This window comes from Trachypithecus francoisi, unplaced genomic scaffold (assembly GCF_009764315.1).
Source record: "Trachypithecus francoisi isolate TF-2019V2 unplaced genomic scaffold, Tfra_2.0 Contig00089, whole genome shotgun sequence".
NCBI lineage: Eukaryota > Metazoa > Chordata > Mammalia > Primates > Cercopithecidae > Trachypithecus > Trachypithecus francoisi.
Genome location: NW_022680470.1, coordinates 102968 through 122022, shown reverse-complemented (window position 1 = coordinate 122022; position 19055 = coordinate 102968). Strand labels below are relative to the sequence as shown.

Below are 19055 nucleotides of genomic sequence, written 5' to 3'. Positions count from 1 at the left end.
AGCAGCATGATCACAGCTCACTGCAGCCACAACCTCCTGGATTCCAGTGATTCTGCAGCCTCGGCCTCCCCAGTAGCTGGGACTACAGGTGCATGTCACCATGCCTGACTACTTTTTGCATTTTTTGTAGAGATGGGGTTTTACCATGTTGCCCAGGCTGGTCTTGAGCTCCTAAGCTCAAGTGATCCACCCACCTTGGCCTCCCACAGTGCTGGGACTACAGGTGTGAGCCACCATGCCCCACCTCAGGAAATTTTTATTAAATATTCAGAATTAGGGGACAAAAAGGTCAGATAATAAGAAAATGGAAGACATCAATCTTTTCATCTGATTACCTTAAGACTCAAGATATTTCAACATCTTAGAGAGAAGTCCAAAACATGTTGTCAAAGCATCTCCCCCATATACCTGATGACCCAAAGAGATCTTCCTATTTCTAAGAATGCGAGCATGTCAATATCATAGTTTATGGTGAGAGCACCAGGACCTGGAATTTCAGTAGTAACCACCATGGGCTGCATTAGATTCCTGGCTTCCAGGTACAGGCACAGGCCCTCATTGATATACTCCGCCTATTAAGAATAATCAGAAGCTGCCGGCACGATGGCTCACACCTGTAATCTCAGCACTTTGGGGGGCCAAGGCGGGTGGATCACAAGGTAAGGGGATCTAGACTATCCTGGCTAACACAGTGAAACCCTGTCTCTACTAAAAAAATACAAAAAATTAGCCAGGCGTGGTGGCAGGTTCCTGTTGTCCCGGCTACTTGGATGGCTGAGGCAGGAGAATGAAGTCAACCTGGGAGGCGGAGCCACTGCACTTGTCGGGGCAATAGAGTGAGACTTTGTCTCAAAAAAAAAAAAAGTCAGTAGGAAATCTTGCTTTGAACTCAGGTGTTAAAGAAGTGTTGGACTGGCTGGGTGCGGTGGCTCAAGCCTGTAATCCTAGCACTTTGGGAGGCCGAGACGGGCAGATCACGAGGTCAGGAGATTGAGACCATCCTGGCTAACATGGTGAAACCCCGTCTCTACTAAAAAATACAAAAAACTAGCCGGGCGACGTGACGGGGGCCTGTAGTCCCAGCTACTTGGGAGGCTGAGGCAGGAGAATGGCGTAAACCCGGGAGGCAGAGCTTGCAGTGAGCTGAGATCCAGCCACAGCACTCCAGCCTGGGCAACAGAGCGAGACTCCGTCTCAAAAAAAAAGAAATGTTGGACTAATCTAAGTAAATCATATGCTAAATTATTTAAAATGAAAAAGTTAATATATTAAAATCTCTCAATCTCCACAGTCAAATTTGGTCTGACCTGCACACCTAACAGTCTGTTTCTAGTCTGCATGTGAAAATGCTTGAACAGTTTCCTTTCATAAAAGTTTTGCTTCTCAGTAATCAAGCCTCATAAAGACTATTAATTAAGTGAATATATCTTACCATAGGGTTTCCCGAATAACCTGAGTCTCAGTAACCAAAACCCTGTCATCTGGAACATACAATGGATCACTGCTGTACAAGTGCTGGTCCCTATGAGACAGCAAACATAAATGTCAATAGAAAGGTTTCTAAGTAAGTAAATAACTTATCTCAAAGAACATTTGCAATTTAGTGCTAACTAGTAATCAACTAGCAAGTACACATAATAAATGGTTTCAATACCCCTATATTTTCACATCAATCAGAATACTCAGAAACACTTTCAGAACGATTGCAATTATGTTCACTGCTGATTTAGGCAAATGGTTACAACTACGTAGTTGTTTCTGGAAAACAATATGCCTATTTTTGTAGTAAGTATACCAAAAGAGAAATCAAATAATGCCCTAAGACATACCAATATATTTACATTGAAATTAACAACAAAAAATGGAAACACAGACTATAATTAAATACCATAATTTAATGATTTTCAATAACAAATAATTAAAAACAACTAGAATTTTCAACACCAGCCAGGTGTGCTGGCTGATGCCTGTAATCCCAGCACTTTGGGAGGCTGAAGCAGCTGGATCACTTGAGGACAGGAGTTCGAGTACAGCCTGGCCAACATGGTAAAACCTCCTCTCTACTAAAAATATAAAAATTAGCTGGGCGTGGTGGCATGCACCTATAATCCCAGCTACCTGGGAGGCTGAAGGACGAGAATAGTTGGAACCCAGGAGGCAGAGGTTGCAGTGAGACATGATTATGCCACTGCACTCCAGCCAGGGAGACAGAGCGAGACTTTGTCTACCCCTGCAAAAAAATAAAATAAAATAAAAAATAAAAAATTAGTTGGGTGAGGTCAAGACTGGAGTGAGCCGAGATCCCACCACTGCATTGTAGTCTGAGCAACTACAGTTGAGACTGTCTCCAAAAACAAAGAAAAAAAAATTCTCAAAACAAAAACAAGTTTAAATTTCAGAGAAGAACTTGATTTAAGTCACAAATCAAAGCCAAATGTCTAAACATCAAAGTTTCTTCTATCATCACATTAAATGAAAACTTTAGCTTCTTACCAGACAGCAGCTAAATTGGAGTGCAAATGTAAACTATGAGGAAACTGGGAGGGCCTGGCTGTCCAGTACTGATGGACCACGTGATGTTCCAGCCAGCTTCGGTCATCTGGCTCACCTGCTTGAAAGAAATGTAATCAGTTTGAGTTAACAACAAAAACAAAATACTGGGTCAGTATATCTGGACTTACAGCTCCACTTAAACATATAGTTGAAAATGGCTTTTTTAAAATAACAGCTACCTAACATTAATGTATATACGATAATTTTTTTTTTTTTTTTTTTTTTTTTTTTTTGAGGCTGAGTCTTGCTCTGTCGCCCAGGCTGGAGTGCAGTGGCCGGATCTCAGCTCACGGCAAGCTCCACCTCCCGGGTTCCCGCCATTCTCCTGCCTCAGCCTCCCGAGTAGCTGGGACTACAGGCGCCCGCCACCTCGCCCGGCTAGTTTTTTGTATTTTTAGTAGAGACGGGGTTTCACTGTGTTCGCCAGGATGGTCTCGATCTCCTGACCTTGTGATCCGCCCGTCTCGGCCTCCCAAAGTGCTGGGATTACAGGCTTGAGCCACCGCGCCCGGCCACGATAATTTATTTTAAACCACATATATCAGCTGGGTTCTATGGCTCATACATATAATCCCAGCCCTTCGGGAAGCCAGGGTGGGATGATCACTTGAGTCCAGGAGTTCAAGACCAGCCTGGCCAACAAAGTATGACCCCATATCTCTACAAAAAAATGCAAAAAAATCAGCCAGGGATGGCGGCATGTGCTTGTTCTCCGGAGGCTGACATGGGAGGACTGGCTGAGCCAGGAGGTTGAGGCTGCAGTGAGCCACGATCACGCCACTGCGCTCCAGCTTGGGTGACACAGTGAGACCCTATCTCAAAAAACAAAGTAAAATAAAATAAAACCACACATATAGAAACACATACTAATTTAATTAAATGTAACTGACTAGAAAGTAAAAAAAAAAAAATTGCCACATACATAAAAAGATATAAATGGTATATGTTAATCATCCAATAATCATTAAGGAAATTGAAACGGTAACCAAAGACCTTCCCAACCACTCCCAAAGCGTCGGGACTGGTGCTACATTTTGAAGGATTAGATAACTTCTATCTTATACAAGTTGTTTGAAAAAGCAGAAAAAGAGAAAGTCACCTAACATTTTATGAGGCTAATATAACAGTGATGCTTAAACTAGATAAAGGCATGATGAATACAATTCATCAAAGAATAAAGATGAAAAATCCTACATTAAAAAAGAGCTAACCTGCTGGGCTCGGTGGCTCACACCTGCAAACCCAGGCTGGACTGGTCTCAAACATAGTGAGACCTCATCTCTAGGAAAAAGCAAACAAGTTAGCTGGGTGTGGTGGCATGCACCAGAAGTCCCAGCTTCTTAGGAGGCTGAGGTGGGAGGATACCTTGAGACCAGGAGGTTGAGGCTGGAGTGAGCTGTGATCATGCTACTGCACTCCAACCTGGGTGACAGAGCAGGACCCCATCTTAAAAAAAAAAAAAAAAAAAGCGAGTCCGAAATTGAACCCAATCTAATAACATACTAAAAAATAACACAGCCAAGCAAGTTTAGGTGAAGAATTCAAGGATAATTCAATATCAGAAAGTCTATCAATGTATTATTAGGATAAAAGAGAAAAGTTATGAGATTATCTCACAGATAAATAATAGCATTTAATAAAAATTCAACGTTTATTTATGATTAAAGACTTCTAGGCCGGGCGCAGTGGCTCACGCCTGTAATCCCAGCACTTTGGGAGGCTGAGGCGGGCGGATCACAAGGTCAGGAGATCGAGACCATCCTGGCGAACACAGTGAAACCCTGTCTCTACTAAAAATACAAAAAAATTAGCCGGGTGTGGTGGCGGGCGCCTGTAGTCCCAGCTACTCGGGAGGCTGAGGCAGGAGAATGGTGTGAACCCAGGAGGCGGAGCTTGCAGTGAGCTGAGATTGCGCCGCTGCACTCCAGCCTGGGTGACAAAGCGAGACTCCATCTCAAAAAAAAAAAAGACTTCTAGAAAAAAAAAGGGATAGAAGGAAATTGTATTAATTTTTTTTTTTTTTTTTTCCAGACAGAGTTTCGCTCTTGTTGCCCAGGCTGGAGTGCAATGGCACAATCTCGGCTCACTGCAACCTCTGCCTCCTGGGTCCAAGTGATTCTCCTGCCTCAGCCTCCCGAGTAGCTGGGATTACAGGCATGTGCCACTACACCCGGCTAATTTTGTATTTTTTTTTTTTGTAGCTATGGGGTTTCTCCATGTTGGTCAAGCTGGTCTCCAACTCCCGACCTCAGGTGATTCGCCCACCTCGGCCTCCCAAAGTGCTGGGATTACAGGCGTGAGCCACCATGCCTGGTTGAAATTGTCTTAAGTTGATAAAGGCCACATACCCTGAACTGATACCAAACAACCATCACATTTAACGGAGGAGTTTCAGGTATAACCCTCATTACGATGAGACCGAGTTGTCCAGGAAGCCCACTCCTATGAGCTGTTGCTTCCGCTACGGACTAGTAGCGGCTGGGCTGGTGGGCCAGAAAAAGAGATTTGATCATCATGTCACAGAGAAGATACAGGCATAAGAACTAGCACGAAGAGATAAAACCATCAGTATTTGCAGATGATACTAACGATCTATATAAGAAACCGAATGGAATCAACTATTATAATAATATGATAATTCAGCAAAAACGCTGCATGTAATGACAACTTCCAGAAACCAGTATTATTTCTTTTACATCAGGAATAAAGAGGCATCATTCACAAAAATAAAAACTATAACATATGTAGAAATTAACAAATGAACACTCCAGATCTTTAAAAAAAAAATTCCAAACTCTAGTAAGATAAAAAATTACGATAAATGTAGCTATTATCATGTTAAGGCAATCAAGCCTCCCCAAATTAGATCTATAAATTCTCTGCAATCCCAATAAAAACTCCAGCTGGATTTTTAAAAATTTTTTATTATTTTGAGATAGTTTTGTTCTTGTCGCCCGGGTTGGGGTGCAATGGTGTAATCTTGGCTCACCGCAACCTCCACTTGCCGGGTTCAAGTGATTCTCCTGCTTCAGCCTCCCGAGTAGCTGGGATTACAGGCGTGCGACACCATGCCCAGCTAATTTTGTATTTTTTTTTTTTTTTTTTCCCAAATATTTTTATTTTGAAATAGATATACTCAATGGCTGATGACCCGTATCTTTGGTGTCCTCTAACCACATTAGCATTGTATAATTTCAAATGAAATCTATACTTTAAAAAACAATGTCAAATTTTGTCATAATATCTGACTTTCAGGCAGACATTTAATTTTACTACAATTTAAAAAGTCATTAACATTTTAATACAATTTTAATATAATACTGAATAATTCTCTGTGGAATTTATCTTTTATATTTTTTCCTTTTAAATTAGATGAAAATCGCCAAGCAAAAAGAGATTTACAGTTTATAATGGTAAAGACTCTACTACTCTAGAATCAAAGCCAAATCAGTATTACTTAATAATTCAGGGAAAATTTAGATAAAATCACTAGACAAAGGTAAACTGATATTCTTATATACTCATAAAATTACTTTTGAATTGCAAACAAACAGCTATGCATGGCTAATTTAGGAAGAAAAACTTTTTTATTTTTTGAGACCGAGTCTCACTTTGTCGCCAGGCTGGAGTGCAGTGGCATGATCTTGGCTCAATGCAACCTCCACCTCCGAGGTTCAAGGGATTCTCCGGCCTCAGTCTCTTGAGTAGCTGGGACTACAGGCACGTGCCACCACACCCAGCTAATTTTGTATTTTTAGTAGAGATGGGGTTTCACCATGTTGGCCAGGATGGTCTTGACCTCTTGACCTCGTGATCCACCTGCCTTGGTCTCACAAAGTGGTGGGATTACAGGCGTGAGCCACTGTGCTCAGCCAGAAAAGCATTTTTAATAGAATTTTTGATAGCTCTTAACTGAGATCCTAAATCAAGGATTTAGAAATGAGGTATCATAAAGAACAGTAAGATTTTAAAGCTCTCAAAATTACATTAATACAAATAAAGATTGTAATAGTATTTAAACATTGTTTCAAACTTTATTACTTAATGAACAGTTTCTATATACTGCTTCCAATTACTTTTTTAATCCTTTTTTTCTCATTAATTTTTTTTTTGTTGTTGTTCTTCAGTTGAGCTGAGATACTTTTAATTACTTTTTATTAACTGCTTCCAGAAACCGTAACAGGTGCAGGAATAGATTGATGATATCCAAGTAGAGGCTGATGGCAGCTAATACGTACTCTTCAGGTGACAGTTTATGCATCAGTGAGTGTGTGTCATAGATGATGAATCCACAGAAAAGAAGGGCTCCTGCAGCAGCTAAGACCAACTCCATTGTCTCGTTATAAAAAAATAACTTCAAGAATCCTGACAGGCACAATATCCACAAAAGAGCAAAGAGCCCAGCTCCAAATTTGCTGAAATCCCTCTTAGATTGTAGAGTATACATAGTCAAACCAAAAATACTGTAGTAGTCAGTATGAAAGCTTGCAGAATAATATATACATCATAGAAAGTAACAACAACTGCCACAGTCAGAGCTTCCAACAGCGTAAATCCAAAAAGTAGGTACAGGTTAAGGGGATACTTATGTCTGTTTAAAGTCAATGCAAAAATCAAACCCAGAGATCCAAGGGCAAACAGCAAAATTAAGGCGGGACTCTCATGTACAAATGTCCGTATAGACTCAAAGTATAAAAAAACTGTTGAAGTCACTGTAGTTAGAGAACTTGCAGAGAAAGAATGCTGTAGACTTTTCTTAGAAAGGCCATTCGGATGTGCACGCTGGCGGAGGCCACGCTGCTGCCATAGTTGAAGTCGTCCTCGATCGAGGAGCAAGGGTACCGGGAGTCGGGGTCAGCCATGACGGCAACACCACCCCTACCCGCCCTGGCCGAGCAACCGCCTAATTTTGTATTTTTAGTAGACGTGGGGTTTCACCATGTTGGTCAGCTGGTCTTGAACTCCTGACCTCAAGTGATCCACCCGGCTTGGCCTCCCTAAGTATTGGGATTACAGGCATAAGCAACTGCGCCTGGCCTTTTTTTTTTTTTTAAGTTTATCATCCTGCTTCTAAAATGTCTATAGAAGAATAAAAGTTCACAAATAGCTAAGCCATTTTGAAAAAGAGCAGTGGTTCACACCTGTAATCCCCATACTTTGGGAGGCAGAGGTGGGTGGATCAGTTGAGGTCAGGAGTTTAAGCCCAGCCTGGCCAACATGGTGAAACCCTGTCTCTAATAAAAATACAAAAATTAGCTGAGTGCGGTCGTGCATAACTGTAATTCCAGCTACAAGAACTAGGGAGGTGCAGTCTGCAGTGAAGCGAGACCATGCCACCGTCCTGTAGCCTGGGCGACAGAGTAAGACTCCGTCTCAAAAAAAACCGGGTGGGGGGAAGAGCAAAGTGAGCTCAGCACAGTGGCTCACACCTGTAATCCCAGCACTTTGGGAGGCAGAGGCAGGTGAATTGCTTGAGTCTAGGAGTTTGAGACTAGCCTAGGCAATATGGTAAAATCCTGTCTCTACACAAATATACAAAAATTAGCTGAGTGTGGTGGCCCTCACCTGTAGTTCCAGCTACTCAGGAGGCTGAGGTGGGAGGATCGCTTGAGGCCAGGAGGCAGAGGTTACAGTGAGCTAAGATTGTGCCACTGCACTCTAGCCTGGGCAACAGAGTGAGATCCTTGTCTTCAAAAAAAAAAAAGAAAGAAAGAAAAGGAGCCAAGTGATTCTCCTGCCTTAGCCTCCCACATAGCTGAAAGGAAACTTGCCATCTATGTATTAATACGTAATCCTACAAAGCCACATAAATAAAAAACAGTCTGTCTGTTTCTGGGTCACACTGACACCAAGAGCACAGATTAGAAAGTCCCGAATAAATGCAGCTGTTCCTCAGTATCCACTAGGGATTGGTTGCAGGAATGCTGCAGACACCAAAATCTGTAGGTGCTCAAGTCCCTGATATAAAATGGCATAGTATTTGCATATAACCTATGCATATCCTCCCTTATATTTTTTTATTTTAATTTTTTTTGAGACCTGGTCTCGCTCAGTTGCCAGAGCTGGAGTGCAGTGGCACAATCTTAGCAAAATGAGTCCTCCTCCAATTAAAAAAAAAAAAAAAGGAAACATTTAGGGCTAAGAAAGTTCACAGAAGTATAGGAAAAAAATTACAAAATTACACTCTACATGTATTAGTTCAACATTAATTCTATAGTACTAACACTTAAGCATCATAAAAAAGGTTACTAATGATTTTAAAAATTGGTTTTATAAGGATGGTAGAGCTTAGCCAACACCTTGATCACATGGAACTGATCTCGAACCTTGCCTTTCCTTCTGGGGAATTTGTCTATTAGAAAATGTCAGCACCTCATAACACAAAGTACCTTTCCAACTGATACAAGGATCCAGTTTTCTGTTTTGATCTTGTTCTTCTAACGGTGTCCTGTCTACCTGAATTCCAGAGTCCTCTCTGCTTAAGGGCAGTTGATCATTTTCCTCTTCACTTTCTTCAGACCAATTCTGATTTAAAAAAGAAATATACTTTAGCTTTACACAGTATAACATTTAAACTATTTACACTAAAAGACTAAGAAGACTTTGAAGAAAAGCAAAAACTTTGAAGCAACATGGAACAGAAAAACACATTTTTTTTTCCTAAATCTCTTGGAAGTGCCTATTATAGGACTGGAAATACGATTATTACTTTCTTTTTTCTATAATGTTGAAATAATAAGGAATGGAATTATTCTTTGTGGCAAAAAGTCCCAAGATCACAGGTCTTTAAGGGATACTTGTATTCACTCCTTTTAACTTCTTCTTCTTCTTTTTTTTTTTTTTTGAGACAGAGTCTCTTGCTTTGTTATCCAGGCTGGAGAGCAATGGCACGATCTCAGTTCATTGCAACTTCCACCTCCTGTGTTCAAGCGATTCTTGTGCCTGAGCCCCCTGAGTAGCTGGGATTACAGGCATGTACCACCATCCCCAGCTAATTTTTTGTATTTTTAGTAGAAGGGGTTTCACTATGTCCAGGCTGCTCCCGAACTCCTGGCCTCAAGTGATCCACCTACCCTGGCTTCCCACAGCGCTGGGACTACAGGTGTAAGACACCAAGCCCAAACAACTTTTTTTCAAATTTATTTTTTACAAATAGACGCAGATCTTGCTATGTTGCCCAGGCTGGTCTCAAATTCCTAGGCTCAAGCAATCCTCCTGCCCCTCAAAGTGCTGAGATTACAGATGTGAGCCACCATGCCCAGCCTCTTTTAACTTTTTAATACTAATGATTTGGTGCAAAATCCTAACCAGGCTTCCATAATAAACGAGTCTAGCTTGCTGCAGAGTGTTCCTGTTTTAGCTAAGTTGGCCTAGGGTGGAAAGACCCACTAAAATCATCTCTATCACCTGGCATGCATTTAAATTTTCAATAGCAAAACTACTGCCACTTACTGGTGTGTCCATGTAAGGACCAATGTCCATTTCTTCACCTTCCATCAAGTATTTTCCCCAATCAAAATCATCTTTCTTTTCTAAAATGTAACAAAAGAACTTCATCAGCTTTCTTATATCTACATTCGAAAAAAACCTCAAAACTAAGGAAAAAAGACTAACAAGACTCAAAATACTCAGGAAATAAAAATTTAAAAATATTGAAACATTTAATAAATTTATATTCTAAAACATTTTACATTTTAATTAACTCATTCTCAAAGGTGAGTGTTCTCTTTCTACAACTGAAGGTAGTTTGTAAAGTTAAACGAATACAGTCATCCCTCAGTATCTGAGGGGAATTGGTTCCAGGAGCTACACCACCCTCCACAGTGCTCAAGGCTGTTGATAGAAAATGGTGTAGTGTGTGCATATAACCTAAATACATCCTGCTGTATACTTTAAATAATCTCTAGATTACTTATAATACCTAATACCATGTAAATAATTGTAAAAATTGTATTAGATTGTTGTTATTATTTATTTACTTTTTTTGAATATTTTTGATCGGTATTTGGTTGAATCTGTGGGTGTGGAACCTGAGAATACAGAGGGCTGACTGCATTTTAAATAAAATTTTACAATTGTGATAGCATCCAAAACAACAGAAACACTTTAGTTTCACAGATTTTTGTAAGTTTCAATAAACTCAATGTTTAGTAAGCAAGTAATGAAACAATTTCTCTTTTACTTCTCATATGTTAAGGCATCTAGTAACATACCCACTTCTTTATCTCTCGGTGTCTCCACGTAATTGCTGTTTGAAGGAGAGTCTGACAGACACAGAAGAAGTGACAGTATGGAATAATGTACATCTGTCTTTAAAACAAAAAAATGAACAACATGAATCTCTGAGGTTGGGAAATGCTTTCGACACTAGATTGAGTAAAGATAACTCTATGACAGTTAGGTCCCCAATTTTTTTCCTGGTTTGAGAAAACATGAGTTATACCTACGTAATTCCTAACCTTCAAAGTTCTTCATAGCTCAAATGCATACACATAAGGAACCTCAAAGCCATGTGAAGTCTGAGTTCTGTATTTCTAACAAGTATAAGATATGAGTGGATGAGAGCTTTTATTTCTAAAATGACAGAAATGTCTTTAGAATATAACATTATGGTTAAAAGTTATTCTCCTGTGGCAATATGTATCATGAAGCTTAAACATGGCTCATAGTTTAACTCAGATGTACCATATTTTATTTAACAAGTCCCCTATTAATGAAATTTACATTTTTTCGCAATCTTTCGCTATCACAAACTTATGTTGTTTCATTTCTCCCCCGCCCGAGATGGAGTTTCACTTTGTTGCCCAGGCTGGAGTGCAATAGTGCAATCTCAGCTCACCACAACCTCTGTCTCCCCGGGTTCAACTGATTCTCCTGCCTCAGCCTCCAGAGTAACTGAGATTATAGGTACACGCCACCACGCTCGGCTAACTTTTGTATTTTTAGTAGAGATGGGGTTTCACCATGTTGGCCAGGCTGGTCTCGAACTCCTGACCTTGTGATCTGCCTGCCTCGGCCTCCCAAAGCGCTGGGATTACAAGCGTGGGCCACCACTCCTGGCTGTTGTTTCATAATTATGAGAGTTTACTTGTATAATAAATTCCTAAAAAGTGAAATGCTAACTCAAAGAGTGTTTGCATTTGGAATTTTGAGAAATAATGTCAAAATATCTTCCATACACATAATACAAACATACATACATATAGAATTACCTGCTTCCCCCACCTTTTATTAATCAGTGAAAAATGTTATCTCAGTGTTGCTTTAATTTGCATTTATCTTATGAAATGGTAGGCACTTTTCCATAAGCTAAAAATTATTGATTTTCCTTTACTGGGTATTACTCTCCTTTGTTCAAGTTTCTATTTGATTGGCAGTCTCTCCTTATTTATATGATTGATTTTTAAATTGGGATATAAGCAGTGTGGGAAAGCATTAACTCAGGAAGCCCGAATTGCCAAAGCCTTCAGCATCCCCCAAAAGGGCTTATTTTCACAAATCAGCCTTGGCCAGCTTGTGGTGACTGAGCTCTTGAAATATCTGAATTGGCAAAAGTGTTCTGTATGTTCAAATCTTGAACCATGTTGTACTAGTCTGTTTATACAGTTTGTGCAAACAGTGTGACTGAAGGTGAACACCTGCTTTCCTTTGAAGGCTCTGGAACTTCAGTAATTGTGGTCAGTCACACAGGTCCTATGCCTAAGAGATAAGCCCCCAGTAAAAGCCCTGGAGTCCTGGGCTCAGGTATCCAGGTAGACAACAATGGCCACTTGACAGTATGTCAGAAGAGATAGAGCAAGCATCCAAACCAGACTCATATATGGCAGGGATGTTGGAATTATCAGACTGGGAATTGAAAACAACTATGATTAATATACTAAGAGTGCTAATGAAAAATGTGGATAACAGGAAGAACAGATGAGTAATATTAAGTGGTGAGATGGAAACTCAAAGAATCGAAGTGTTCCAAATGAAAAACAAAGTATCAGAAATGAAGAATGCTTCTGATAGGCTCATCCAGTAGACTGGCATGAGCTTGAAAATATATCAACAAAGAAGGCCGGGGTGACTTACGCCTGTAATCCCAGCAGTTTTGGAACAAAGGTGGGCAGATCACTTGAGGTCAGGAGTTTGAGACCACCCTGGCCAACATGGTGAAACCTCGTCTCTACTAAAAACACAAAAATTAGCCTGGGCGAGGTGGTGTATGCTTGTAATCCCAGCTACTCTGGAGGCTGAGGCAGAAGAATTCCTTGAACCTGGGAGGCTGAGGCTGCAGTGAGCCGAGATTGCACCATTTCACTCCAGCCTGGGCAACAGAGCAAGATTCTGCCTCCAAAAAAAAAAAAAAGAAAAGAAAAGAAAATTAACGAAATTGAAAACAGTAAACAATAATAGCAAAACCAAAAACTGATTCGCTGAAGAGATTAATAACATTAATGAATCTCTAAACATACTAACCACAATAAAAAGAGAGAATATACACATTACTAAAATCAGAAACTAAAGAGGGATCATCACTACTGATCCCACGGACATTAAAAGGATAATAAAGAAGCTGGGCGTGGTGGCTCATGCCTGTAATCCCAGCACTTTGGGAGCCCAAGGCAGGTGGACTGCTTGAGGTCAAGGGTTCAGGACGAGCCTGGCCAACATGGTGAAACCCTGTCTCTACTAAAAATACAAAAAAATTAGCTGGGCATGGTGGTGGGCACCTGTACTCCCAGCTACTCAGAAGGCTGACGCAGGAGAATCACTCGAACCTGGGAAGTAGGGGTTGCAATGACTCGAGACTGCGCCACTGCACTCCAAGCCTAGGCAACAGAGTGACACTCGGTCTTAAAAAGAAAAAAAAGAAAAAGAAAAAGAAAAAAAGTGTGAAGTTATTGCTACACTATATAGCAATCCCCAACCTTTTTGGCACCAGGGACCGCTTTCGTGGAAGACAATTTTTCCATGGACTGTTGGGTGGGGGTTGGTTTCAGGATTAAACTGTTCCACCTCAGATCATTAGGCATTAGATTGTCATAAGGAACATGCAACCTAGATCCTCACATGTGCAGTTTACAATGGGGTTTGCTCTCCTATGAGAATCTAATGGCACCGCTGATCTGACAGGAGGTGGAACTCAGGCGGTCAGGCTCACTCACCCGTCACCTCCCGCCGTGCAGCCTGGTTCCTAGCAGGCATATGTCGGTACTTGTTCACCATGTGGGGGTTGGAGACCTCTGCTATAACAAACACATCTAAGGTGCCACATAGCAAGAGAAAAGGATAACCAATCCACCTTGTGTAAGTGGGTGGGGGCTGTGGACAGAGTGGGGATAGGGAAGCAGACAAGACTGCACAGATTTACTGATTCCTTCAACAAACATGCACTGTCCACTGTGCTCTAGGTGTCTGGGAACAAATCAGACACAGAGCCCTATGCCGGTAAATTGTGCATTTTAAAGGGGGAGACAAGAAAGGAACTATAAAGAAGTGAAATATGTATCATGTGTGGAGACAGTGCTTAATATTAAAAGGTGAGTTTCCTCAGGCACGGGAAAGGGAAAGAACTATGTAGGCACAAGATGTGCCACAGCAGAGCTAGGGAATGTGGTCCCTCTGTGTTCACGGAACCCACAGCTGTTTCCATATGCTTGCCATCTTTGGTTTGACCTCTAAGGGGCTAGAGACTGAGCAGATAAGGTCAGCCACACTGGGCTCTGCTTGCTTATGTGACCCACCACCAATAAAAATGCTGGTCACCAAGGCTCAGCTGAGTAGCCCTGGGGAGAGAGGCAGGGCAACATTTTACACATGTTGTCATATACCGTTACTGAGAGAATTAAGTGCATCCCCAGGTGACTCCACTGGGAAGGAACAATTGGACATGTGTGCCTAGCTTCTCCTAGACTTTGCTCTAAGCACCTCTTCCCTCTGGTGATTTTAATCTGTATCCTTTCACTGTAATAAACTATTAACAGTGAGGATAACAGCTTTTTTGAGTTCTGTGAATCCTTGGAGCAAAGCATTATGCCAAAAGGTGGTCTTGGGGAATCCCCCAAACAATATGAAAGTATACCAGGCATCTAGTAAGCATCTCCAGACAGCCACTGCCAAGTGCTGAGAAACCATTTGACAGTTTTTTTTTTTTTTTTTTTTTTGAGACGGAGTCTGGCTTTGTCGCCCAGGCTGGAGTGCAGTGGCCGGATCTCAGCTCACTGCAAGCTCCGCCTCCCAGGTTCACGCCATTCTCCTGCCTCAGCCTCCCGAGTAGCTGGGACTACAGGCGCCCGCCTCGTCGCCTGGCTAGTTTTTTGTATTCTTTAGTAGAGACGGGGGTTTCACTGTATTAGCCAGGATGGTCTCGATCTCCTGACCTTGTGATCCGCCCGTCTCGGCCTCCCAAAGTGCTGGGATTACAGGCTTGAGCCACCGCGCCCGGCCTTGACAGTTTTAAGATATCCAAACTATGCTACTATTTGTATCACTCTCTGATCTCTTTCCATAGTAGAACTGAGGTGCAAAAATGATTAAATAAGAGCAAGCTCTTTCTTTCATCACGAACTGAGGTATATCTGGTTTGATGGCAATATTTAAATAAATTTCCAGGAGATCCTATTAGCCAGTAGATAATACTAAAATAGAATGTTTAAATAGTAACAGAAGCAAATTGACAATAATCAGATAGGAAACAGTAAAATACACACTGGAGATTGCATAATTGAAGGCATACCTTTATTTCCTTTATGCTGGGAAGTGGTGCATTTAGAAATTCCTCAGTTAATCTCTTCCAGCTAGCAGCTTTGCTGAGATCAGAATGAATGATAAATTTTTCATAAATTCTAAAACATAAAAAAACACAATGATTATAAAGCTATCTTAAAAAGATCTATAAGAAAATACATGTATTTCTGGATGTGTACATACATACACTGACTTACCCTTCGATTGTTTTTTCTATTTTGTGGCTGTTCACATCCAAGAAACGATGAAATCTAATAAAGACAAAATGCAATTCTTATGCCAACTCTGTCACACAGGTAAGTGAACTCATCTCATGGCCCTCCACATCCCCTATATGCTCTGCACTCAGGTACACATTTCCAGAATGGAGTGTACCTTGTCCTCAGTTACCTCCACCATCAGACAGGCAAATAATCACCATGTCCGAGACCATGCAAGCAACCTTTCTCCAGCACACAGGTGCTTCCTGACTCTCCCAACCTTGTGCTCTGGCTCCTCTGTCTTCCCATAAGGCCCTGTATCTAAATCCAGCTGAACACATTCTACATCAGGTGGTCCCAATCTTTTTATGCTATAGTGAGGCCCAGTGAAGCCTACGGATCCCTTCTCTGAATAATGTTTTTAAATGCCAAAAAAGAAATACAAAGGAATCCAATTATACTGAGGTACAGTTGTCAAATATTTCAAGAAGTTTATGATATGGCAAGAAATGTTATTTATGAAAGTATTAAATAACAAGATTTAGCAGTAGGTCCAATAACTACCATTAAAGTAACAGTAAACAACATTTACAAATATCTACAACTCTGATGTGAAAACAGTATGTGATTTCTACTGGCGATAAAGTCATAGGTAGGCTAATACTACTACGGTTTGCTGCCTTCATTTATAATGGAAGAAGATGCGACTTTTCAGTTAGAGATTAGTATAATTTTTTCCTCATCCAAATTAACAAATATCTGAATTACATCTCCACATCCCAAGGTTAAAAATCCCTTTTATCTCTGTCTTTTTTTAAAGATAGAGGCTATATCTTACTCATCTTTGAATTTCTAGGGCCTAGAATTCTAAATCGCCAAAATTTTCAAGAATGTAAACATGAACTATTCATTTTTCTGATGGTTTAAAGCATCATAAAATTATAGCATAGCCTATGCAACTAATGTATATGTATATAACATAGCCTATGCAAAAAATGTTTCCCATTTTTTAGTATCAAAGCCAGCAATCTGTACTTAAAAGAAACAAAATTACAGTACTGAAAAACACATGAATCTAGTCCAGTAAACGGGTGAATGGTACACCACTTTGCCTATTATAATTTAGTTCCTGAAATCTGTGAATGGAAATAGTAACCTCTAATGTCTCTCCCACCTCTAAAATGACGACCATCTGCCTACTGTCATTTAGAAATATGAGTAAAAAAATAACTTGGATTTCAGCATTTAAGTTTTTGTATTGTATAACCTATTTCACACATTGTTTATTTTTGTAAGTCACATTTAAGAATTCAGTGTATTACTTCGGAAACTTGGCATGCTTTAAAAGAATATGAAAGCCCCGTATTCCTATTATAAGCCAAGTAGACACTTTATGACTATGATCATTAAAGTAACTAAAATTACGGATTTTAAAAAACTGTTCATTATTCAAGATTTTTACTGAAATTAAACAGGTAGAATATTAACATTAACATTCTTTTAGTAATTTCATTATGGGTAATGACTATAAAAGTATTGTTTAATTTCCCTCTCCCATAAAGAAAAATAGATCTCACTCCACGTATACATCTAAATTCTGTAAGTCTTTAAAAATTAGTTACAAGAGAAGCTGCATTAAAAATTGCATTAGCTGACTTAGCCTGCTACGTTGTCAGGCGCTGTGCAGAGATGCAGCATTCTAGCTGGAGTGGAAGTAGAGGAGACAGTAATGACAGGTTAAATCAATGTCATGACACGCGTTTTGTAAAAAGGAGAGCAGGGTGAGAGAGACCTTACACCGGGCTGACCAGGAAACAGGAGTCAGTGAGAATACAATCTCTTTAATTAATAAAATAAAATAAAATAAGAAATTATAGAAATGGAGTTGCTACGTTGCCCAGGCTGGCCTCGAGTCCCGCCTGCGGCCTCCCAGAGCGCTGGGTTGCAGAAGCGCGCCCCGGTCGCAAGAAACCCATTTCTACGCTTCCCCGCGTGACGATGAGGACGCGTTTCAGGTAACACACCGTGGGGTGCGCAGAGCACCGCGCCGAGGGCGCTGGCCGGGGGGAGCGGGCGGCGGCAGGGCCTGCGAGGGCTCTCTGAGGCCGCGTCCGCCTCAGCCCCATGCCCCGTCCCAGAGCACCCCGACCCCGGGCTGCGCCGGACCCACGCGCGGGCTCCGGGCTGTGTCCCGGACCCCGCTCGCGCGCCGCGCCCCACACCTGAAGTTGGACCAGGCGAAGTTTAGGGCGAGCTGGAAGTTGGGGTCTGCCTCGTCCTGGAGGCCGGCGACACCCCGGACGAGCTCCCGCACGTCGCGCTCCTGCTGCGCGTCCAGCCAGCTCAACGGCGGTCCGTGCCGCGCCATGTTGCGCGCGCCAGCAAAGCGCTTCTAACGACTTGGTCGCTGTCGCGCGAGAGTTCGGGCTCCCGCGGCTGTTGCCCCCGGAGCTGGCGGCCTTCTCGCGAGAGTTCGCGCTCCCGTGCCGGGCAACTAGCAAGCTGGCAGTTATTATCGCGACAGTTCGAGCTCCTGCTGTGGTGGGTACTGCCTGGAGCTGTCCCATGGTGAGGGGTGGAGTGTGCATATTCTGGTCGCCCGACTGTACATTTTCTACTGTACTCAGTTGGTGTCATCGTGAATTAGATACTTAAGGGTCTCTGGCCAGCCTCGGTGATAGTCAGTGCTTTTGAGAGCAGCCCGTTAGGTGCCCGGTCAGGAAATGCATTGAGACCTGTCTTTCCAGGAACCGTGACCCGCTCAGCTGCTGAACCCTCCCGGCCATGCAGCTTCTCCTTGCAGTGATGGTCCCTGCGGATCTCGGTGCCCCCATCCACACAACACAATCACGCTACACACATCCATGCTACACAACCAGCATCAGCGAAGCAGCTGTCCCGACGGGCTAGCAGTCCCGGCTCGCTTTTACTCCGCCTGCTCCTCAGGGGCGGTTGCGGGGACTTCATAACCCCATCTGGCCAGAGGTGCTGGGAGGACTTCACAACCACACCTGGCCAGATGTTCTGGGGGACTTCATAACCACAAATGGCGTGTGCCACCACACCAGGCTAATTTTTGAATTTTTTAGTGGAGACGGGGTTTCGCCATGTTGGCCAGGCTGGTCTCAACTCCTGACCTCTAGTGATCCATCCATCTCACCCTCCCAAAGCGTTGGAATTACAGGCATGAGCCACCGCACCCGGCGGTGTCCTGGAACTTTACTGAATTCATTTATGAGTTCTAACAGTGTTTTGGACGAATCTTTAGGTTTGCTTAAATATAAAGTCACATCATCTACAAACAACGACAGTTAGACTTTCTTTCCAATATGCATGCTTTTTGTTTCTTTCGGTGGTCTAATTGCTCTGGTTAAAACTTTGAGTACTGGCCGGGCGCGGTGGCTCAAGCCTGTAATCCCAGCACTTTGGGAGGCCGAGACGGGCGGATCACGAGGTCAGGAGATCGAGACCATCCTGGCTAACACGGTGAAACCCCGTCTCTACTAAAAATACAAAAAAACTAGCCGGCGAGGTGGCGGCGCCTGTAGTCCCAGCTACTCCGGAGGCTGA

At 42.1% G+C, this 19055-nt stretch overlaps 2 protein-coding genes across 8 annotated transcripts in view; both read right to left on the bottom strand.

Annotated features, from left to right (window-relative positions):
• The window catches only part of TUBGCP5 (tubulin gamma complex associated protein 5), a 45954-nt gene extending 27954 nt beyond the window's left edge, over positions 1-18000 (bottom strand). For 2 of the 7 annotated variants that reach the window (XM_033223842.1, XM_033223762.1), the window contains exons 1-8: positions 17708-17981; positions 15483-15536; positions 15275-15383; positions 10767-10863; positions 10006-10085; positions 8943-9078; positions 2494-2608; positions 1433-1522 (exon numbers count right to left, since the gene is read on the bottom strand). In XM_033223842.1, coding sequence (XP_033079733.1) covers positions 1433-1522; positions 2494-2608; positions 8943-9078; positions 10006-10085; positions 10767-10863; positions 15275-15383; positions 15483-15536; positions 17708-17853 — 827 coding nt within the window. In that variant the 5' untranslated portion in view covers positions 17854-17981. Of the gene's footprint in view, positions 1-1432; positions 1523-2493; positions 2612-8942; positions 9079-10005; positions 10086-10766; positions 10864-15274; positions 15384-15482; positions 15537-17707 lie in introns of all 7 variants that reach the window. The other 5 variants (XM_033224086.1, XM_033223925.1, XM_033223600.1 and 2 more) reach the window with 5 other exon arrangements.
• Positions 6656-7451, bottom strand: LOC117091617 (protein lifeguard 4-like). The gene is given in 3 exon segments (XM_033224217.1): positions 6656-7014; positions 7017-7277; positions 7280-7451. Coding segments are annotated over 3 exon segments (711 nt in total). The 5' UTR covers positions 7416-7451; the 3' UTR covers positions 6656-6700.
• Positions 18001-19055: the final 1055 nt, after the last annotated feature.